Consider the following 18,630-nt stretch of genomic DNA (forward strand, 5'->3'; position numbering starts at 1 on the left):
AGTTAGCCTGGCAAACAAAAGTGAGGCATCAGACACCTCCCACGTCATCCCTTGAAACCTCGTCTATTTCCGCTAGGGTCAGTCTACGTGCTATCTGCGCTGGGAGCTGTAAACAAGGAGGGATAAACGAGTTTTCTCCTTAGCAGTTTGTTTGCATATATACGTCTACTGCTCGCTGCTACCTGTAAGTTGGCAACGCTAAGTTTGTGGGTGCTTTGTTTTACATCTTGAACCACAGAAGGGATTCTTTCTTATTTAATGAATGACGTTAACTAACTTCGCTACGAATAGTGCTCGACTGGGTCGGTCTATGCACTGGAAACGAAAACATGTTCAGGAGACGTCTCATGTTTACACGTATACTTAGCAGGGTGCGCTGGGATGATACAGGCCACTTAGAGATGCAATTGTTTTACTCTCTTCTGCTTGTTTACGTACTTATCTTAATCGTACAGCAGATGGACGTAGCCATAAAAAATACGATTCTGAAAATAGACTAAGCCAGTGACAGCTGTCAGTGGCTTAAACACCGTCAATTGTGTAAAACTTAAGTCAGATCCTAGCAGAGGATTTAGATCAGTTGTGTCTGTCATTCTTGTCGCTGCAGATACTTGGGTTTGTTTTTTTTTTTTTATGAGTAGGTGGACTTTTTATCAGATGTTGACAATATGAATCTGTTATATCATGCATCAACTTTGAACCTGTCTTTAGACATTAGTACCAGTATTCCTCATGCATCAAAGGGTAACGTTACAGAATGTGATAATAATTGTTTGATAATCACTGGTGGTCATTTGGCCCAGAGCTAAGGGTTGGGATCTTTATATCCAAACTTTAATAAATAACTTTAAAGCTAGTCAATATGATGTGAGGTGCATCGTCCCCAGAAATGTACATTTTAACAATCATGCCAAAATGTCATTTGGCTTTTAAAATAATAAAACATACCGCTCATAGTCAGTATGCATCTGGCTTTGTTCTGAATGTGAACTTTAAAGCCTCCTTGCCTTTAATGAATGGAACTTAAGCTTTAGTTTTCTTTTTGTCCAGACTGGCAGCTGAAAATGTGCCAGAGGGCAAAGGTCAATAAGATTGTATAAGGTGTTTTTCCACGTTGAGGGGAGGGCAGAGTGCTTCAACGTACAATGTGCTTTGGCGTTATCATTGGCTAAATGTTCACCATATATAATTTATAAAGAGACTACAATTTACAAAAAGACTACAATTGACATGTTCTCTGTTCCTTAATGGAAAGTTTGAATGAAACTACTTGGAGTACTACTTCAAGTTTTCGTTTCTTTTTTTTTTCTGTCCACAGACCAGAATGAATGTGGGTGTGGCACACAGTGAGGTGAACCCAAACACTCGAGTGATGAACAGTCGAGGGATCTGGCTGACCTATGCACTCGGCGTTGGAATACTTCACATCGTACTCTTGAGCATACCCTTCTTCAGTGTGCCAGTGGTGTGGACTCTAACAAATGTCATACACAATTTTGTAAGTTGGACTCTTACAATGTCTCTGATGCTCTTTGAGCCAAAGCCGCAAACTAGGCTGTGGAGATTATTGTCACATTATTCTCCAAAATAATTTATAGCAATACATTTGGACTTTAAATGACATTTTGAAAACCACACAGTTAAGTATAACTTTGTGATGAATCTTGAATACTGAGGGCATGTTTACTCAGATAGCTGTGTGTTTGTTATCTTCTGCCTTGGTTCTGCTTTTTAAGATAATGCTCTATTTTGGGGAGCTTATCGATGTGGCAGCCTGACACATGACCTGTTATGATAATTTTTTCTATCCACATAGGGTTCATAGACAAAACTGACCTTTCATTGTTAAATAGCTGTCCATAAATGAAGAAACAAAGTCTATGTGTGTGACATCATTGTGCGAGCTCGAAGCCGTTTAGAAGGATTGTGTCTCGCAGCCAACACGGAAGGCTATTAACAGCAACAACTATGGTTGAACAATAGCCTGTTGTTTTCCGCACAATATAACAGAATAGTGGCGATTATAGATTTATTTCCTTTCCTGTTTATATCGGCTCTTTAATGTATAACACAATTCCAGTGTTTTCACATAGACATAAGGAAAGCATATTTTATTCAAGTGTTTCTTATTGATGGCATTATCAAGGACCCCCACTCATTCTGCAGTAAACATTTTTCAAAATAAGTAACTTCCTTCGTACATTAACATATTGTGATGTATTTTGAGAATAACCCACACAAAATGTCATAACCTTCACTGTTGTAAATATGAAACTGGAAACACGACTGCATTTAATTAGTCTGCTGAGGTCGTCTTCACTACACACTGTACTTATTAAAAGTTTGTCTTTACAGGGAATGTATGTTTTTATGCATGCGGTGAAGGGTACACCTTTTGAGACCCCTGACCAAGGTAAAGCCAGACTTCTTACACACTGGGAACAGCTTGACTATGGTGTGCAGTTCACTTCATCTAGAAAGTTCTTCACCATCTCACCGATTATTCTGTACGTACCAAATATCCTATGATTATATTTTTTTGTATGAATTTGTATTACAATTATTTTAGCAATTGATATGGCAAAGTAACATTTTCAAGGTTTATCACAGTAGATTTCTCTTATAATTATGTTCTCATATTTTAAATGGGGAATCGGGCAAATGTTGCACAATTTGTATTATCTTACTGCATTTTTTTTTTGTTTTGTGGTTTACTTGTGAATTAATGTCTGACTTTTACCCCTACAGATACTTCCTGACAAGTTTCTACACAAAGTATGACACAACACACTTCATTATAAACACTGCCTCACTTTTGAGTGTCCTTATCCCCAAGCTGCCACAGCTACACGGAGTGAGAATTTTTGGCATCAACAAGTATTAAGTTAATGTAAATGCTGTGCCTCATAGCTACAGAAGTTAATTCCTGTGTCGTCTTTACCGCTGATGTGTACTAAGTCCTCCAGTTTGTGTAAACGTCACTGTCATCTAGATTTATCAGGTTTAAGATGAAATGTAAAAACAAAAGCTTTGTACATGACAGGATGCCATATGCATTACTAACTTATGTGAATATTTAATTGTGTGTTTTTGGTCTGCATAGACCTGGGCTGGCCCAGGGAAGAATGAGGCTTAGGATTGAGTTAATTATTTTCCTTTCTTTGTCCTCAATTCACATATTGACAGAAAAGTATGAGTCTGTTTCTAGCCACAAAGATGTCCTAAATGTATTTTTCAAGGATGTTTACTTTTTAAGGGTAGGAGCCCGTGGCTCGTTGTTTAATGGTACACTCTCATTTTCTAATGGGTCATGCTGAGTAAAGAATGGAATCACACTCATTATTTGCATGGTTTCCTTGGTGTGTGAGTAGGTTCTCAATCAAAGAAGGGCAGTTTGTTTTTTTATTTCATTGCAGTTTCTTTGAATGTTATGTCCTCTGTTTTTAAAAAAAGGTTCTGTATAAGTAAATGAGACAAATTATTGTTGTCAAGTTAAGTGTTTACTGAGGGAGGTCTACGGTGTCTTTGTGAGAAAATTACAATTATGTAGCTGCTTTCTTTAGATTATAACTTTTTGCTATCATCAAGGCAGCTAGCTCTGCTTTGTTTGGCCATAGCTCATAGTACTCTTGATATTTTTTGTTCTTAAACTTATTAAAATATTTGTGCCCTCCAAATGTTCCATCTCATTGTTGTGCCTCATGTTATAATAATAGCAATAATAATAATATTATTATTATTATTATTATTATTAAGTGTCTCAGGAATGAATCAAGACCTTTGGGTTGGTTCCGAAAAAGGCAACAGACAGCCATTTGGTTACTTTAAACTTTTTAAATTTTGTATTTGATATCAGCTCTTTTTAATGAACTGTGTGGAGGACAGAAACGTCTGTCAGAAGTACAGTAACGATTCTAGGCTTATCAGAAAAGATGATTTCGACCCCGCTTTGGTTTCGAACATAGAAAAGAAAACTTTAATTCCAGAGGGAAATTGCTTGTTTCTTAACACTTAGAACTACATGCAAACAAAATGTTATGTGCCAATGCAGGATTATCAAATTGCTCAGAAATACCACATTTACCATGTATCCTTAGAAAAATCCAGCCAAGTTGTGTCAATTGCAAAGGTCAAAACTAAGATGAGGGGTGTAGTTATAAAAATTTTGAGTCATGCATACATAAAATTTAGCCTTAAGACTCATGGCCTAGCGTGCAGTTCCAAACTCTTACTGCTTTCCTTTCCTGCAAATTGGTTTGAACTCTTAATACAATAATTACCTTGATTAAAACCATTATGTAAAATAGATTTTGTAAAACATTTGCCTTTTCCAGCAGCTTTAGCTGTAGTCACTGACATTATCGTTCCTCTAAACATTCCGTTGTAATGTGGCCGCTAGACATGTTTAGGGCCTCACACTGCTTGCCCAAGATTCCTTTGTAAACTTCAAAGTGATGGTTCAAATCTTTCTGTGAGTGGACTTTAAACTTGGTCCCTAAAGCTCCGTCGGCAGAAGTGATCCCATAAAAAACACGGCCGATCCGGGAATGGACTAGCGCCATTGCACACATGACACAAGGTTCTCTTGTCACATAAAGGTCATACCCCGTACATATGTATGGCTGAGAGCTTTTCATTGCATCAGGCTCATTTTGATCGGTACTTGACCTCGGTGAAATGAACTGGCACCCAGGGTGGCTGTCAAAAGTGTAACATCCTCCGCCTTGGCTCTGAGCCACCAGGTCAATGCAGACCATGACTGCGTGATGAAGGGGGTGGTCACGTCGACAGTCGTGGCCCACTGCAACGATTTTCTCCGTCACTGGGTTCACAACTACAGCCCCGACTGCCTCCATCCCCTCATCCTTTGCAGCTTTGGCAGCAGTAACAGCAGACATCATGTACATGTGCATTGTGGCCTTCTGAGGTGGACTGAAGAGCTCTCCTCTCAGGGCGACCGTCACCTGCTTGTCTTCATGGAAGGATGTGGGCCAGTGTTTGCTTGCCAGCTCAAACTGAGGTCGGGTCAAAGGAGACCGTGCAGGGATCTTAACCACAAAAGGCTGCCCTAATCCATCGTGTCTCACTTCATCTGAGGGCAGTAGGGAGTCTAAGCTGACCACCTTCATGTCTGGTGCATCACTTTTCAGACACACAAGAATTTCTAAAGGGTGGGGGGTTCCCTTCTCCTTGCACGCCCGCACTCTCTTGATGTGCTGAACTCCATTCAATGGATAACGCCCGTTCAACTCCCTGACAAGTCGAGATGTCTCTTTCTTGTTGAGGATGGGTGCCGCAAAAGCCTCTATCAGCTCGACATCTTGTGACTGCTCATCTGACAGTACGGGATAAGCAATCCAGGAGTCAGTGTCATACACCGATCCTTTCCGGCGTTTGGACTGTGGCTCCATTGTTAAGGCGTCCTTCCTGTGAAATATGATTTCATACCACAGTGAAACAAAGTTAGTGCATTTGTGAGGCAGAGCACATTAGAACAAAGTAGGTTGTGGCTGACACAAGCTAGACCTCATCTACTGTATACACAGCTGCAGCTCTGCATATTTCTGTGTGCAAACAGTGATTTGCCAAAGGAATTAGGGGTTCATTATTCAAAACATGAAAACAGATAACTTAATAAATCTTCATTCTGTTTAATACATCACATTCTTAATCTGGTATTTGAGGCATATTTAGGTTTAGTGAAGGTTTCTTTGAACGGAACATGTTTTCCTTAAGCCATATCTGTCAAATGACAGATTTCAATTACATTTATTTTGGATTACAAGCTGCTAAATCAAGCAGTTTGCAGAAATAATATGACAGATTTCAAGAGACCAGTCAACATGAACACAGACGCTGAGATATTTTTTGACTTTTACTACCTAGTATGGGTCAAGCTCCAAAAACAGTGCATCCTACATTTCTCAAAATTGTACCGGTTTTAGTCTTATTTTTCAGATTCGGCAAAGTGTTGCTCTAAGCCACAGAAGTCTCATACACACATTGAGAGGGAGTCCATGTACAGTTGATAATGTCCTCTGGAGATTATCAGTTTAGACAATGTCATCTGGAGGAGATCTGGAGGCTCATCAAGCATATAACATCTGTAGTGTGAGCACCCAGAGGAGATCCCACCAGTTAAAAACAAGTGAAGTCGCTCTTTAAAAAGGAGTTGTGATGAATATAAAACCTTCCCTTGTAGACAACCTATGAATGACCATGTTCTTTATCTCCCTCAAACATAGTGTTTTGTATGAACTTATTTTTATTCATCTGAAAATACATATACCAATGCAACCTCATCTTTTCATAGCAAATATCAGCTGACACTCGAGGATTTAAGCTTTTCTAAATGCGTAAACCTTGCAAAATCAATTATGATGGCCCATCTTTTTTTACAATGTGAATGTTGTTCTGTTCTGGGTTGTGTTGAATCAAATACTGAGAAAAATAATATCAACAAAAGGATCATGATTCCAAGAATTTATTAGTGAAATATACTAAATGTATAGTGGGTCTCAACTGAAAAGAGCAAAGATATTACAGCTCCAGGTTTACTGTAGGATCACCTGAGCCAGCACAGATTTTTTAATAAAAAGGTAGAATTGATCCATATAGACACTTGAAATATTCATAAAGCAGCCTGAGGAGATACCCATTAATATTATGATTGATAAAGCAAATGATAAAAACAGCATGTGGAACCATAACTAACAGGTCAACATGCAGCCCTTTTCATTTTCTTCCCAATACTAGCTTAGTCTTTATTATTTTGGGTACGTGTCGTATAGTCAGTGACACTCTGGTGCCTCGTATCAGAGTCTCCCCTGGCAGGGCCCCGGCAGGTGACACGTTCACCACCTTGTCTGTCAGTGTGTCCTGAGCACACGCTTGAATTCCGTGAAGGAGACGCTGGTACATTTCATCCTGCAGAATCAGAAGACTGCGGGGCTTCACCAGCAGGGAGAACAGGTAGCGGTTTTCCTCAGTCTGTGGGGCATCACCTTCCATGCTGCTGATAGGTTTGTAGAAGTCAAGAAGGGTGTGAGAGCCCAAGCTGATAGTGGTGACCGTAGGGTGGTACAGAGGGCCGTCTTCATGGGGCATGATCCCTTCTCCTTGTTTATACTCATTCACCAACACATGATTGGCCATTTTCCCACTGAATGCACCAAGCGAGGAAATTTTCTCACAGTGCACCTGGAGCCAGTCAGGAATTTTCTCTGCCAGCATGCCTTTGGGGTGTGGTAACCCTCCCCAGTTCTGAAGGCGTCGGCCTGACAGCTGAGTCCATTTCGTTTTTGGAGACTTATAGACCTGTTGCAGAAGGTAGGTCTCCTCATCTTCTGATATGAAATCTGGGATGTAATACACTGTTGGTAGGGCATCATGTATGACAAACTGCTTCAGTTTCTCCAATATACAAGTTGTCTGTTCCATGTCTCCTTTGGAAAATCAACATAATGTGCTTGTTAAACCCAAGTCAACAAATGCTAATGCTGGATATTCCAAGCGTGCAGGTGGTGGCAACACAGAGAATTGAATACAAAACAGGTTCAAATTATATAAATTATTTAACAAGCTAATAATGAAACTAGTAGCAACAGACCTCCCTCCTTAACTGCAACACTTCTACCATGTGATCCAATGCACTTCCGTGTATGTTGGCAGTTTTAGCAAGTTTTTAGCTTCCTCAGACCTTTAATACACAGACTGTATGATCCATTACAAGTTCACTGAGACCCACGAAACGAGTAACTGATCAGTCCTTCTCTAGTAAAAAACGAACAAACAGAACGATAGACATGATCCAAATGGCAAAATCAAGGACATGATTCATTTATTGTTTGCTGTATTACCACCGCAGCGTAAACCGCCTTTAGCCGTTTCAGCAAAGTGTGCCAGCTTTCCCAACACTAATTTGTTTCTGCGTGACTAACTGAGGTTATATGCTTTTGTCAGAAACAACGTTACAATTATGGTAACGTTAGCAATAAAACCAGCGCAACTGAAAAGACTAATTTCACATCTCGAAGCACCGCCGGCACAGAGCATAACGCAAAGCCACTTTTTTTTTAACCACAAAAAAAAAAAAAAGACACAAAACTCGATTTTACCTTCTTTTTTTTTTATCAACACCTCGAAGAAATGATCCCTTAGCTAACTTTGCAGCTGGTCTCCATGCTTACTGTGTGTGCACCGGACTAAAATGCCCCCTAAATAAAAACACCACAGTTTGGGCCCTATACGTTTTTTTTATGATTGTTATTGCATGATTAGATATTTTAAATTATAAATTTGATAGATTTAATGTTTAGTTGTTGGTCCATGTTGGTGTGTTTTAGTAATGTATCTGTTCTTAAAGACTCTGCCCTGTTACTGTTGCGCGGAACTATTTACATTCGACAGAACCAAACGGCGCATTAGTGAGTGCGAACAAGAGTGTTTTCTGAACTGGTCCTACTTTTTTGTTTTAGTTTAAACATCAAAGGGAAACTGAGGCGATTTTAACGCGTTTTGACTAAAACAGAACTTATGACCATGTTCCCTTCATGTATGCGCAGGCTGTTTGAGTTTAGACCCACGTACTGCTGCTCTACTTCATTTGTAAAAGCTTTCTGCTCCAGACTGGTTTTGGGCATTGAAACAAGCTGTGATGACACAGGAGCTGCTGTGTTGGACGAGAAAGGTGCAATACTGGGAGAGTATCTACACTCACAGAAAGAAGTACATTTGAGGTTGGTGTTAGAGGTACTTATCAAGGTCACTTTTATGGATTTGTTCTGATATGTGTGGTTCCCTCTCTGATACGAATACTGCAGGACTGGTGGTATCATCCCCTCAGTGGCACAGTGCCTCCACAGAGAAAACATAAACCATGTGGTCCAGGAAGCTTTGCAGAGAAGTGGTGTGGAGCCAAGTCAGCTCTCGGCCGTGGCCACCACTGTGAAGCCGGGCTTGGGCCTGAGCTTGGGCGTTGGCCTGGAGTTCAGTCAGAGGTTTGTTAGGCAGCACAACAAGCCATTCATCCCCATCCATCACATGGAAGCCCACGCCCTGACTGTGAGGATGCTTCACCCCATCGCCTTTCCCTTCCTGGTCCTGCTTGTTTCTGGTGGTCATTCCCTTCTTGCTGTGGCTCGAGGAGTCGATGACTTTCTGCTCCTGGGTCACACTCTGGATGAAGCCGCAGGGGACACACTGGATAAAGTAAGACCATGAAACTGACACTTGGCAAATCAACCAGCAACAACCGCTCTCACTTAAACTTTTGTTGTGTGAATTCCCAGGTGGCGAGACGTCTATCCCTCACAAAACACCCACAGTGCTCCACTCTGAGTGGAGGACAAGCTATAGAGCTTCTGGCAAAGGATGGCGATAGGAAAAAGTTCCCTTTCAGGACACCCATGGGGCAAACTCTTGACTGTTGCTTTTCTTTCTCCGGACTGCGGAACCAAGTTACAATGACGATAATGAAAAAAGAGGCAGAGGAAGGTATTAAGACACACATGGTCTCCTGAATGACCACTATAATCAATGTAACCAGAGAGTTAAAACTGTTAGGACCCCCGAATCCATGTGTGCATTAATATAATACATTGTGTCTTTTCCCAGTACCTTGATCAAAATTACCTATGTGAAAAAACTGACTTCGAGTTGTTTGATTTTAAAGTAATCTAATACATTATGTGGTTTTAATGTGAATCATAATGTGGTTTTAAGTTCTTAACAATTCTATTTCATTAAAATTGTACTTGCCCTCTTTAGGAACTAGGATCTCCATTGTTTGTAGCAGCACAAAAACTGGTTCAGATAATTAAAATTCCTTTTTTCTAACTTGTCTTTTCTCTCTCTGTAGGTGTAGAAAAGGGGACACTGCTGTCATGTGCGAACGACATTGCAGCTGCCACACAGCACACTGTGGCTACTCACCTTGCAAAGCGCACACATCGGGCCATCTTGTTCTGTAAAGCAAACGGGCTGCTGCCATTAAACAGTCCCACCCTGGTGAGAGCATCATTTCAGTTTGAGTTCAAGTAACTAATTGTATTTAATATGTAATTAATATAGGTTTGTTGAACTGCTATTTTTAAGTAACATGACACCAATATGACTGCCAGCATCATAATCACTGCAACATACATATGTAATTTAAAGTCAAATGGGTTGGAAGACACGTCTGCAGAGATTCTATCATCATGTGCATACAAAAATACTAATGCCAAAATTATTCTAAACTTAATCATTGCTGGTTGCTAAACCATAAAAAACAATTCTTTGTGACTCATTAAGTATTGCATGTCTTGGGGCTGTGTGACAGAGTAGGTATGTTTAAAGACAGTTTATTGAAAAATACATTTTAATCTTTAATAGAATGTGTTTACAATATGAAAAATATAGAACAAAATCTTGTCTTATTATTGTAAAGAAAGAATATTGTGTTTTATCAGTAACGCTTATTTTCTAGGTGCTGTCGGGTGGAGTTGCGAGCAACCAGTATATCCGAAAGGCTTTGACCATTATCAGTGACACAACAGGATTACAGCTGCTATGTCCTCCAGCCAAGTTCTGCACTGACAATGGAGTGATGATTGCATGGTGTGTATTGTCAGGATTATTAGTAAAAAGAAAAAACAAAAACTCTCATTTGATTGTTGGCGGACGAACTTTATTTCTTTTACCAGGAATGGTGTTGAACGCCTGAGAGAAGGGAAAGGGATACTGCCTCCAAATGTAGACGTCTGCTATGAGCCAAAGTAAGTCTGCACTGAAAAGGATTTCAGACTGTATATAAGTTTAGTGGAAATTCACGAGCCCAAAAAAACTATACTGGCCTTACTCATCTGTACTGATTATTAAATCAACCTTGGCTCATGTTCATGTTTTATTGCAGGGCAGCTCTGGGTGTCGACATGACAGCAGAGGTGAAGGCAGCAGCGATCCGGCTGCCATCAGTAAGGATGAAGATCCCCAGCTGACAGATGACATTTCCAACTCCTGTACTCTCACAGTTCAAACTGTACACTGTGTATATACTATATACTGTATGTATATCAAGCCGATTATGCAGCTATTTATTAATAATTAATATAATAAATAATAATTAATATTTATTTATTTTACTGTAAGATGACAATGCTAAAAACACATAAACCATTAATATGAAATATGTTTTTGGATTGCTATGACTGCAGAGAACACAGCCATAAGATTTGAGAAGCATAGAACCAGTTCAGCCTATTGAAAAGGACTAACCAAACTATATTCATGTGACGTGTGTCGGACATCAACAAAGGTGAATTACTTCTAATCCAGAGTTCCTTGTGTTGCGACAAGTAAGACTTCTAATTAGGACAATCTATGTGGAGTAAAGCATATGATAAACATACATACAGTGTTTGAACAGCTTGAGGAGTGAAACAACAGACTGAGGGTTCCACATATGTCAGCCATGACATATGTGGAAAAGCTGAACATGAACATTTGTCACTAGTTTTAGTTTAGGATCAAACTCCTCCAGATAAGGCTTATTGGCTGAGTGTTTCCCTCTAGTGATTCATTTATGGCTGTGCACCTCAGCACAATGGAGAGAACTTGCTACTGACAAAATAAAATTCATTTATTATAGACCTGCATATTAATAGACAATATAGCATAGGAATATGCTTATCATGTGCCACATTTATCTAGCTAGTGACTGATCGTTTTCAGGGCAGAAAATCAGAGTTTTTGTAAAACAGTGATGACATAACATAAATATTAAAACAATCCCAGGTTTGACCTCACCCGTTAGTTACACTCACTTAAGCTGGACATCAAAGAAAATTTCTTAATGAAACACCTAGAAATCCATGGTTGCAAACAAGGAGAAAAACATGAAATCACATGGAACATACATGTAGTTTTTTCACATGTAACATGGTTTACGTTTGTGTTAATAAACAGTGACAAGCAGGATTTTGACCACAAAAAGATGCACACAAAACATATACAACAATGGTACCTTTTATTTCTTTTACATTTGTTTATAAAAATTCAATCTAAAAAAGGTTTAAAAAAAAACTCTCTCTGCCTTCTCTCTATGGACTGGAGTATTATTGCAGATTGGAGGGCAGCAAATTCACAGGGAGATGGGAAAAAAGTGGTTTGTGTCTGCTTAAACCACTGTCTCACTTCTCACATGACACTTATGTTACAGTTCCAATGCCATTGATTTTTGATTTGATTTTCACAGATGCTTTCAGGTGGTGCTGATGTTCTTACTTGTATAATTTCATACTTCAAAAAACAACAACAACAACAACAACAAAAACAAAAAAACACTGGTAAAAGTGATTGCCCAAGATTTTGCATCCTTTTTAGGCGTTTGATATTTTTACATTTACACTGATGCACTGGAAAAATTGTTGTTAGACCAAAATATATATACATCCATCTATGTTTATGCCAATAAAGTGACAATTAAAAAATGATGGGTTCAGGGGCCAGAATGCATGCAAGGGTAGGAAGTAAAAAAACCTATAGCTGCGTGTGAGAACATCTTAGTGTGGATTTTCCTTTTACCTATTTTTAATCTCTAACTGTAAGAACATACTGTAAACTAAAAAAATGACCAGCAACAACGATTTCTGGTACTAGAGCTCATCATGCTTAAAAACATTATACTCATTTGTACTGATCAGTCCATCTCTGTCCTGGTCGTTCTTGCGGAATATATCAGCTATAATCTTCTCATAGAAAGGGTCGTCACGTGGCTTCCCTCCTTTTTCGTACTCCAGTTTCAGATACTCTTTTACCTGGAAATCAAGCAAGACTTTGTTAGTCATATCTTTAGGTTAATTAACAGACACATGTCATATTCTGACACAACAAGTTCCTGTTGTACACTAGTAGCAACATATAACAACAGTTATGTTGTATTGACAGCAGATCATAATTCTTTAGCACCATCGGGACTATAAGCAGGATAAAACATTGTGATAACATTCTTTATGTTTCATTATTATAATGGTAATCAAATTCAATTAACTCCTGTATGCAGGCACTTAGTGATCAAACCAAAATATGTGGTAGTTTGTAGTATATTATGTTATAAACCATTGCTGCAAATAACTGCAAGGCTGATGTTATTAGATCAATGATAAAGTGATATTTAACTTAACATATTTGTGTGATCACGTGAAATGATGAATAATTGGCTGGTCATCTTTATGCAACGTCCCACCAAAGTTACTTTGGGTTGGATTCAGTAATTCTTTATTTGATGTTTCAGAAGCCTGAGATTAGGAAAAAACGCAAGATGCAAAATGGTTTGGGTTGTAAATTTCTTCTTGGGTTCCTCATTCAAACAAAACCAACTGCCAACGGTTGATGACCATCTGTCCCAGGAACCCAAATATCAGTCAGCTTGAGCTACTTCAATTCAACATTTGGGAAGTTCTCTCACTTACTTACAATTCCAAGAGTTATATAATATAGTTAATACAACTTTTATGTGTGTACTGTCAGTATGAAGCTAGAATCAGGAGGGCAAACAATGCTCTCTAAAGTTCACAAATACACCTTTCAGTACCACTAAAGCTCACTTAACTAAATGTATCTTGTATGTTTATTGTGTATATGAAGACCAATGAAACACAAATGTGGTGTTAGTGGGAATTTAGGTCCTGGAACTATATCTTGGACTAAAAACACCATACTTTACATACAGGCATAAGTGCCAGTGCCATAATTTGCCGTGTAAAAACAGCATCAAGGTCCAGTTTTAAGACATTTGTGTACATACGGTGAAAGGACAACTTTTTTCGGATCTACGCCTATGATAATTTACAGTTTCTATAATCACCTCAGCCTTTGTCAGACTTTTGTCTTTATCGAGGTCTATCTTTCTGAAAGCCTCCATGCTGCGAGGTCCCCTGGACACAGAGTAGACCTCCACCTCAAAGACCACTGTAGCATTGGGTGGCACCGGCTCTGTTTCAACACAGGAAACAAAAATGAACATTAATATTTCAAAACAACACATGCAGTTATAACTCCATAATCATGACTCATACTGACTTGGTTAAAAGTGTGGGTACGGTTTAACCCAAACTTTTATCAATTATACCTGCAGCCTTGGTTTTGCGGTGGAATAAAACAAAGAATCAGAGCTAAGGAGCTCTACCTTATTCTACAGGGGCTCATAAGCGATGCAGGAAAATAATTTAGCTATTATTTAAATTTTTTTTAATTTTTAATCAATTACATTAATTGATTGGTTGATTGGCCTGTGTCCCTTGTCTTATGACAATATTCTATAAATTAGTTTGAGCAAAAATACTGGCACATCTGAGAAGCGGTGAAAAATAAGTGAATTGTAATCATTCTTTAAGGACAATACTGCCTTTAGTAACTATTTCAGGTGTCTTTAACTCTGCTTATTTAGGAAAAGGAGTCATTTTGTTGTTTGGTATCATTCTCTGAACCACACTGAACCACCTTGAATCAATGTAGGACACAAAGACATCAAATCATTATCCAATCTTTCTGTTTTAGTTGCAGGTTGTGCCTACTCAAACAGGACAGAGACAATCGGTGAAGGATCTGACACTCAGCCTTTAACCTCTAAGAGAACAGGAGCACTTTGCATAGAAAGATTGGGTAAAACTACACTTTACAGAAAGTGAGAGGGTACTGACACTGTAGAGGCGACTTTACCCGATTTCTCAAAGTATGACTGAAGCCACAGAACACGGTAAGAAACCGTGTGCCTCCACAGCTACACACTGAACTTTTCACTTCTACCTTGTTGCAGTCCCCACTATCTTGTAGTCAGTTCCTTTGCACCAGGTACCGTCTCTCTTGTAGTCCACATATGTTCCTTTCAATAGCTGAGCTGAACTGCACTCTCTTGTAATGAAACCATTGCTATGTATTGTTTCCTTGACAACTGGACAAAAAACTTAAAGGTAAATTACAAATGCAAACTATAATTGGCAATTAGCAAAGGCAAATGACGTAACTTGTGACATCATCAGTCCACCTACACAGATAGGTTTGTAGATATATTGTTAAACTCCACCATGTGAAGTTGATTTGACAACTTTTAAGGAAGAATGGAATTTGTATTTCATAGGAAACTTTTCCACAAAGAAATTGCTCTGTGAATGACTCAGTGCAGAAAGGATTTTTTTTAAGCAATGCTGAAAAAAGCTAAACAGTTTTTGCTGAAATAGCTAGCTGACACGTCAGAAAAGACTCAAAACTTTGCCTCAGAAACAATGCAATATATAAAAAAACTACAATTCTTATTTGAAAGCTTTCTTCACCGTGAGCGGCAGAAATCTTCAACTAACAGTGATATACATGATATGAATAAATTCTAAAAAATAAAGTCATGGTTACGCAAGTTACAACCTTCGGTCTGCTCAGAAAATTACGGAACTATCACAATGGCTTTAAACGGAGGGGTTTGGTGGCACTGTGCTTTTGGCCAAATCCTTCAAAAACCCTAAGTCTCATCAAAATTTGATCTTCAGAAAGAAAGACAGTTTTCTTCCGTATATAATTTGTCTGAATTTTAGTATCTCTATGTTGAAGTATGCCCGACAAAGCTGAAGAGGAGCTGAAGCGTCTCCATTTATTTGAATGAGAAAAAATGCTGAAAAAAGCTGAATAATTTAGTTATCACACTGCAAACAGAAATCATTTTGTTTCAAGAGCCAAATCCTGCAAAGTTTAAAACCTCAAAGGTGATTTAACATCTCAGTCCAGTGGGAATTAGTGAGAGAATCACTGAAATGTTTAGCTCAACATGCTAAACATTTCAGTGGGGAAGAGAGGAGAACATGTAGGTTCTGTTGCAGTGTTATTCAGTGTTCAAAAAGCATGCACACCTAGCAATAACCATTTCCTCCATGCTACCAGCAAATCACACCATAATGCAATTGTAACTAAAACATAAAGGCATTTGTAGGAGACAGCTGGGGAAGCTACTGTAAAAGACTAGCAAGCGGTTAATTTTTGCTTCAGTGGATGCAAGACAAAGGAAATGAACGTAAAAACCTTTAAACCTCTGTGCATGCATACAGCCCATGTCATGGAGGGGACGAAAGGCAAACACAGGGAGAGGTGTGATGCTCTTTCACTTAGCGTGCTGTAAGAGGATAAGACAAGATGAAGACATTATTACATAATGTACTTTTCATTGTATAATGTGCTTACATCGCTAAAGTCATAAAGGGACTCCAACAACTTTACACATGTTAAGTCGTATAGTTTTCTGTGGCTCTAGAGAAGCTTTTTAAAAAGTCTGAGGAAGTAACTCCGGTGATATCATGTGACCGGGACTATGTGTTAGAGGCTCCACATTTAAACCCTATAATTATAATATGAAGAGTTTTTGATGTTGATGTTCATCAGACACAGTGTTTAATAAAAATATGCTACTGAGTTGTATTATAGAAAATGTAGGATCCAGTATTGTGACAGCTTGTTGCAGACAGCTCGGATATTTAAACTAAATCAGTTGTGAGTATTCATTTTTAAATGTGTCTTTCACATATTATTTAACTGTATGAAAGAATAACAATAAATTACTAAATAGTTTTTTGTTTTGTTTTTGTTTGTTTGTTTTGTGTGTGTGTGTGTGTGGGGGGGGCAATGATTTAGACTTCATGCTCACAAAGCTACTGGCTAAAGATCTGTTATATGAATATAGAAAGGCAATAAATTGTTGGTTAGCCCCAATATAAATCATATTTCAGTTGGTTTGTGTAAACTTAAAATGAAACTAAAAATGGCATTTTAGCAACAAATAAATTTAATAATAAATAATAAATTATTTGCAGTTATCCTGTGGCGAATCTGCAAAGTGCCTTTCTGCCATATTTACTTACCTTTGCCTTTTTCTCCAAATGCCAGAGAAGGTGGAACTGTTATCTTTCGTTTCTCTCCAGGACACATGTCCATCATCCCAATATCAAGGCCTTTGATGACTTGTCCCACACCCAGCACAAACCACTGAGGGTGACCGGTTTTGTCTGATCGGCTGAAACAGAAAACATGCAAAAATATACAACATCATAGTAATCACTAAGCTTTCACTTTAGTAGGATTTGCAGCACCCATTAAGTGAGTGAATCTGAGCACATATGGACAATTTTTCACTCTGGTTATTCTATGGATCCAGGTGGGGGCTATTAAAATTGGCCTAAAGGCAGCATTAACTGCAATTTTTTCATAATTAACACTCCCTTCTAATTTAAAAACAAATGAATATGTCACATGTTCTAATTTTATAACACAAAGTATTTAAGGTGCAGGGATCAGCGGTCACACAGACACAACATGATAACACACTAATAAATTGTCTGTGTGAAATCAGCAGTTAGACTTTAAGGCTAAAATGCAGCCAAGTTTGTTTTCCCAACCCACCAACCTGCAGTAGAACTGGGAACCATCTTTGGCGAGGAACCCATCGTAATGAACGTTTACCAGATCTCCTTTTTTGCTCTTCGGACTGCACTGCTCGGGTTTGAACAAAACTTCAACCTTGATCTCGGCTTCCAGCTCCTCCGCCGCGGCCCAAGCAGACCACGAGCTGAGCTGGGAAGAGACAAAGACGAACAGTGTGCAGCTCAAAAACTTCCACATCACAGCGCTGTGTATACGTGGCAAATTGTGAACGTGACGTTCGATCCCACCGGAGGACGTGGAGAGTCGTTGCGTTTGGGGTGATGCGTGCCCTGAGTTTAGTCTGTCAGGGCTTTCTGCTTCGTGGTGCCTTCCACCCTCTGCCTGTAAGATAAAGGAGACACACGCTGATATTATTACCAGAAACTATCCAGTTTATGTCGTGTAAAGTAAATAAATATATTTACTCAAATCCAGTTCTTAGGTCTAATGTTGAATAACTTGTAGTTTACTTTAGAATTTTCAAATTTTGTTGCTTGGTGCTCTATTTATTTGACCGTCTACTATCTGATACATCTTCAATATTTGCAAGCTGAAAATATAAAGTGCATCTATTCCTTCTTACATTCCTAAAACTTTTTAATAGTATTATCTTACTTCTGAATTTAACAATTTCACAAAATTAGAGCTAAATGTGTTTTCATTATTTTTATGCAAATCTTTTTGGCTTATAATTTTAACAAATTAAAAATAAATACAAACAATTTTTTTTTCACATATTACTACCAGAATTGTTACTTTAAGATGGAGTAGGGGAACGATACAACTGAGAAAAAGAATGTACTTTTTCCAAATAAAACAGCACACGCTTAAACAGCATTGGCACTATCAACTTTTTCTTTCAGATCAACAATTAAAAAAAATACAATTTTAACAATATGGCCGCCTTGTGTAAGACCCCATGTCTTCGATCCTATCAAAATCATTTAACTTCTTTCCCTTTTAGCTGTTCCCTTTCAGGGGTCACCACAGCAAATCATGTGGCTTAAGCTCTGCTACCTCCAGCTCTGCCTCCTGTCTTTTCTTCAGTGCCACTGTCTCTAAGCCAAACAACATCTCTGGTCTCACCATCGTCTTGAAGAAATCTCCTTTCATTCTCACTGAGACTCTTTTATCACACAACACACCTGACACTTTTCTCCACCCGTTCCAACCTGCCTGCACTCACCTCTT

General features: G+C 38.7%; 5 protein-coding genes across 5 annotated transcripts; 2 read left to right on the top strand and 3 right to left on the bottom strand.

The window, feature by feature from the left end:
* Window positions 1–58: 58 nt before the first annotated feature.
* On the top strand, window positions 59–3,677 carry ormdl1 (ORMDL sphingolipid biosynthesis regulator 1). The gene is made up of 4 exons (XM_067517439.1): window positions 59–184; window positions 1,319–1,498; window positions 2,356–2,507; window positions 2,749–3,677. Exons 2-4 carry the CDS (start codon window positions 1,325–1,327, stop codon window positions 2,882–2,884), a joined length of 462 nt encoding a protein of 153 aa, XP_067373540.1. The 5' UTR covers window positions 59–184; window positions 1,319–1,324; the 3' UTR covers window positions 2,885–3,677.
* A 95-nt stretch (window positions 3,678–3,772) lies between these two features.
* adat3 (adenosine deaminase tRNA specific 3) lies at window positions 3,773–8,210 on the bottom strand. Its single transcript, XM_067517435.1, has 2 exons — window positions 8,118–8,210; window positions 3,773–5,427 (listed from the first exon to the last, which is right to left on the bottom strand). Exon 2 carries the CDS (start codon window positions 5,409–5,411, stop codon window positions 4,359–4,361), a length of 1,053 nt encoding a protein of 350 aa, XP_067373536.1. The 5' UTR covers window positions 5,412–5,427; window positions 8,118–8,210; the 3' UTR covers window positions 3,773–4,358.
* alkbh6 (alkB homolog 6) lies at window positions 5,454–8,210 on the bottom strand. The gene is made up of 2 exons (XM_067517437.1): window positions 8,118–8,210; window positions 5,454–7,445 (listed from the first exon to the last, which is right to left on the bottom strand). The coding sequence occupies exon 2, from the start codon at window positions 7,438–7,440 to the stop codon at window positions 6,736–6,738; it is 705 nt and encodes a 234-aa protein (XP_067373538.1). The 5' UTR covers window positions 7,441–7,445; window positions 8,118–8,210; the 3' UTR covers window positions 5,454–6,735.
* Window positions 8,211–8,380: 170 nt separating this feature from the next.
* Window positions 8,381–11,114, top strand: osgepl1 (O-sialoglycoprotein endopeptidase-like 1). Its single transcript, XM_067517434.1, has 7 exons — window positions 8,381–8,738; window positions 8,823–9,210; window positions 9,291–9,495; window positions 9,860–10,008; window positions 10,469–10,599; window positions 10,686–10,757; window positions 10,895–11,114. The coding sequence occupies exons 1-7, from the start codon at window positions 8,536–8,538 to the stop codon at window positions 10,977–10,979; spliced, it is 1,233 nt and encodes a 410-aa protein (XP_067373535.1). The 5' UTR covers window positions 8,381–8,535; the 3' UTR covers window positions 10,980–11,114.
* A 648-nt stretch (window positions 11,115–11,762) lies between these two features.
* Window positions 11,763–17,773, bottom strand: fkbp7 (FKBP prolyl isomerase 7). Its single transcript, XM_067517438.1, has 4 exons — window positions 17,423–17,773; window positions 16,881–17,032; window positions 13,847–13,974; window positions 11,763–12,797 (listed from the first exon to the last, which is right to left on the bottom strand). The coding sequence occupies exons 1-4, from the start codon at window positions 17,635–17,637 to the stop codon at window positions 12,636–12,638; spliced, it is 657 nt and encodes a 218-aa protein (XP_067373539.1). The 5' UTR covers window positions 17,638–17,773; the 3' UTR covers window positions 11,763–12,635.
* Between the last annotated feature and the right edge of the window lie 857 nt (window positions 17,774–18,630).

This window comes from Channa argus, chromosome 9 (genome assembly GCF_033026475.1).
Source record: "Channa argus isolate prfri chromosome 9, Channa argus male v1.0, whole genome shotgun sequence".
Taxonomy (NCBI): domain Eukaryota; kingdom Metazoa; phylum Chordata; class Actinopteri; order Anabantiformes; family Channidae; genus Channa; species Channa argus.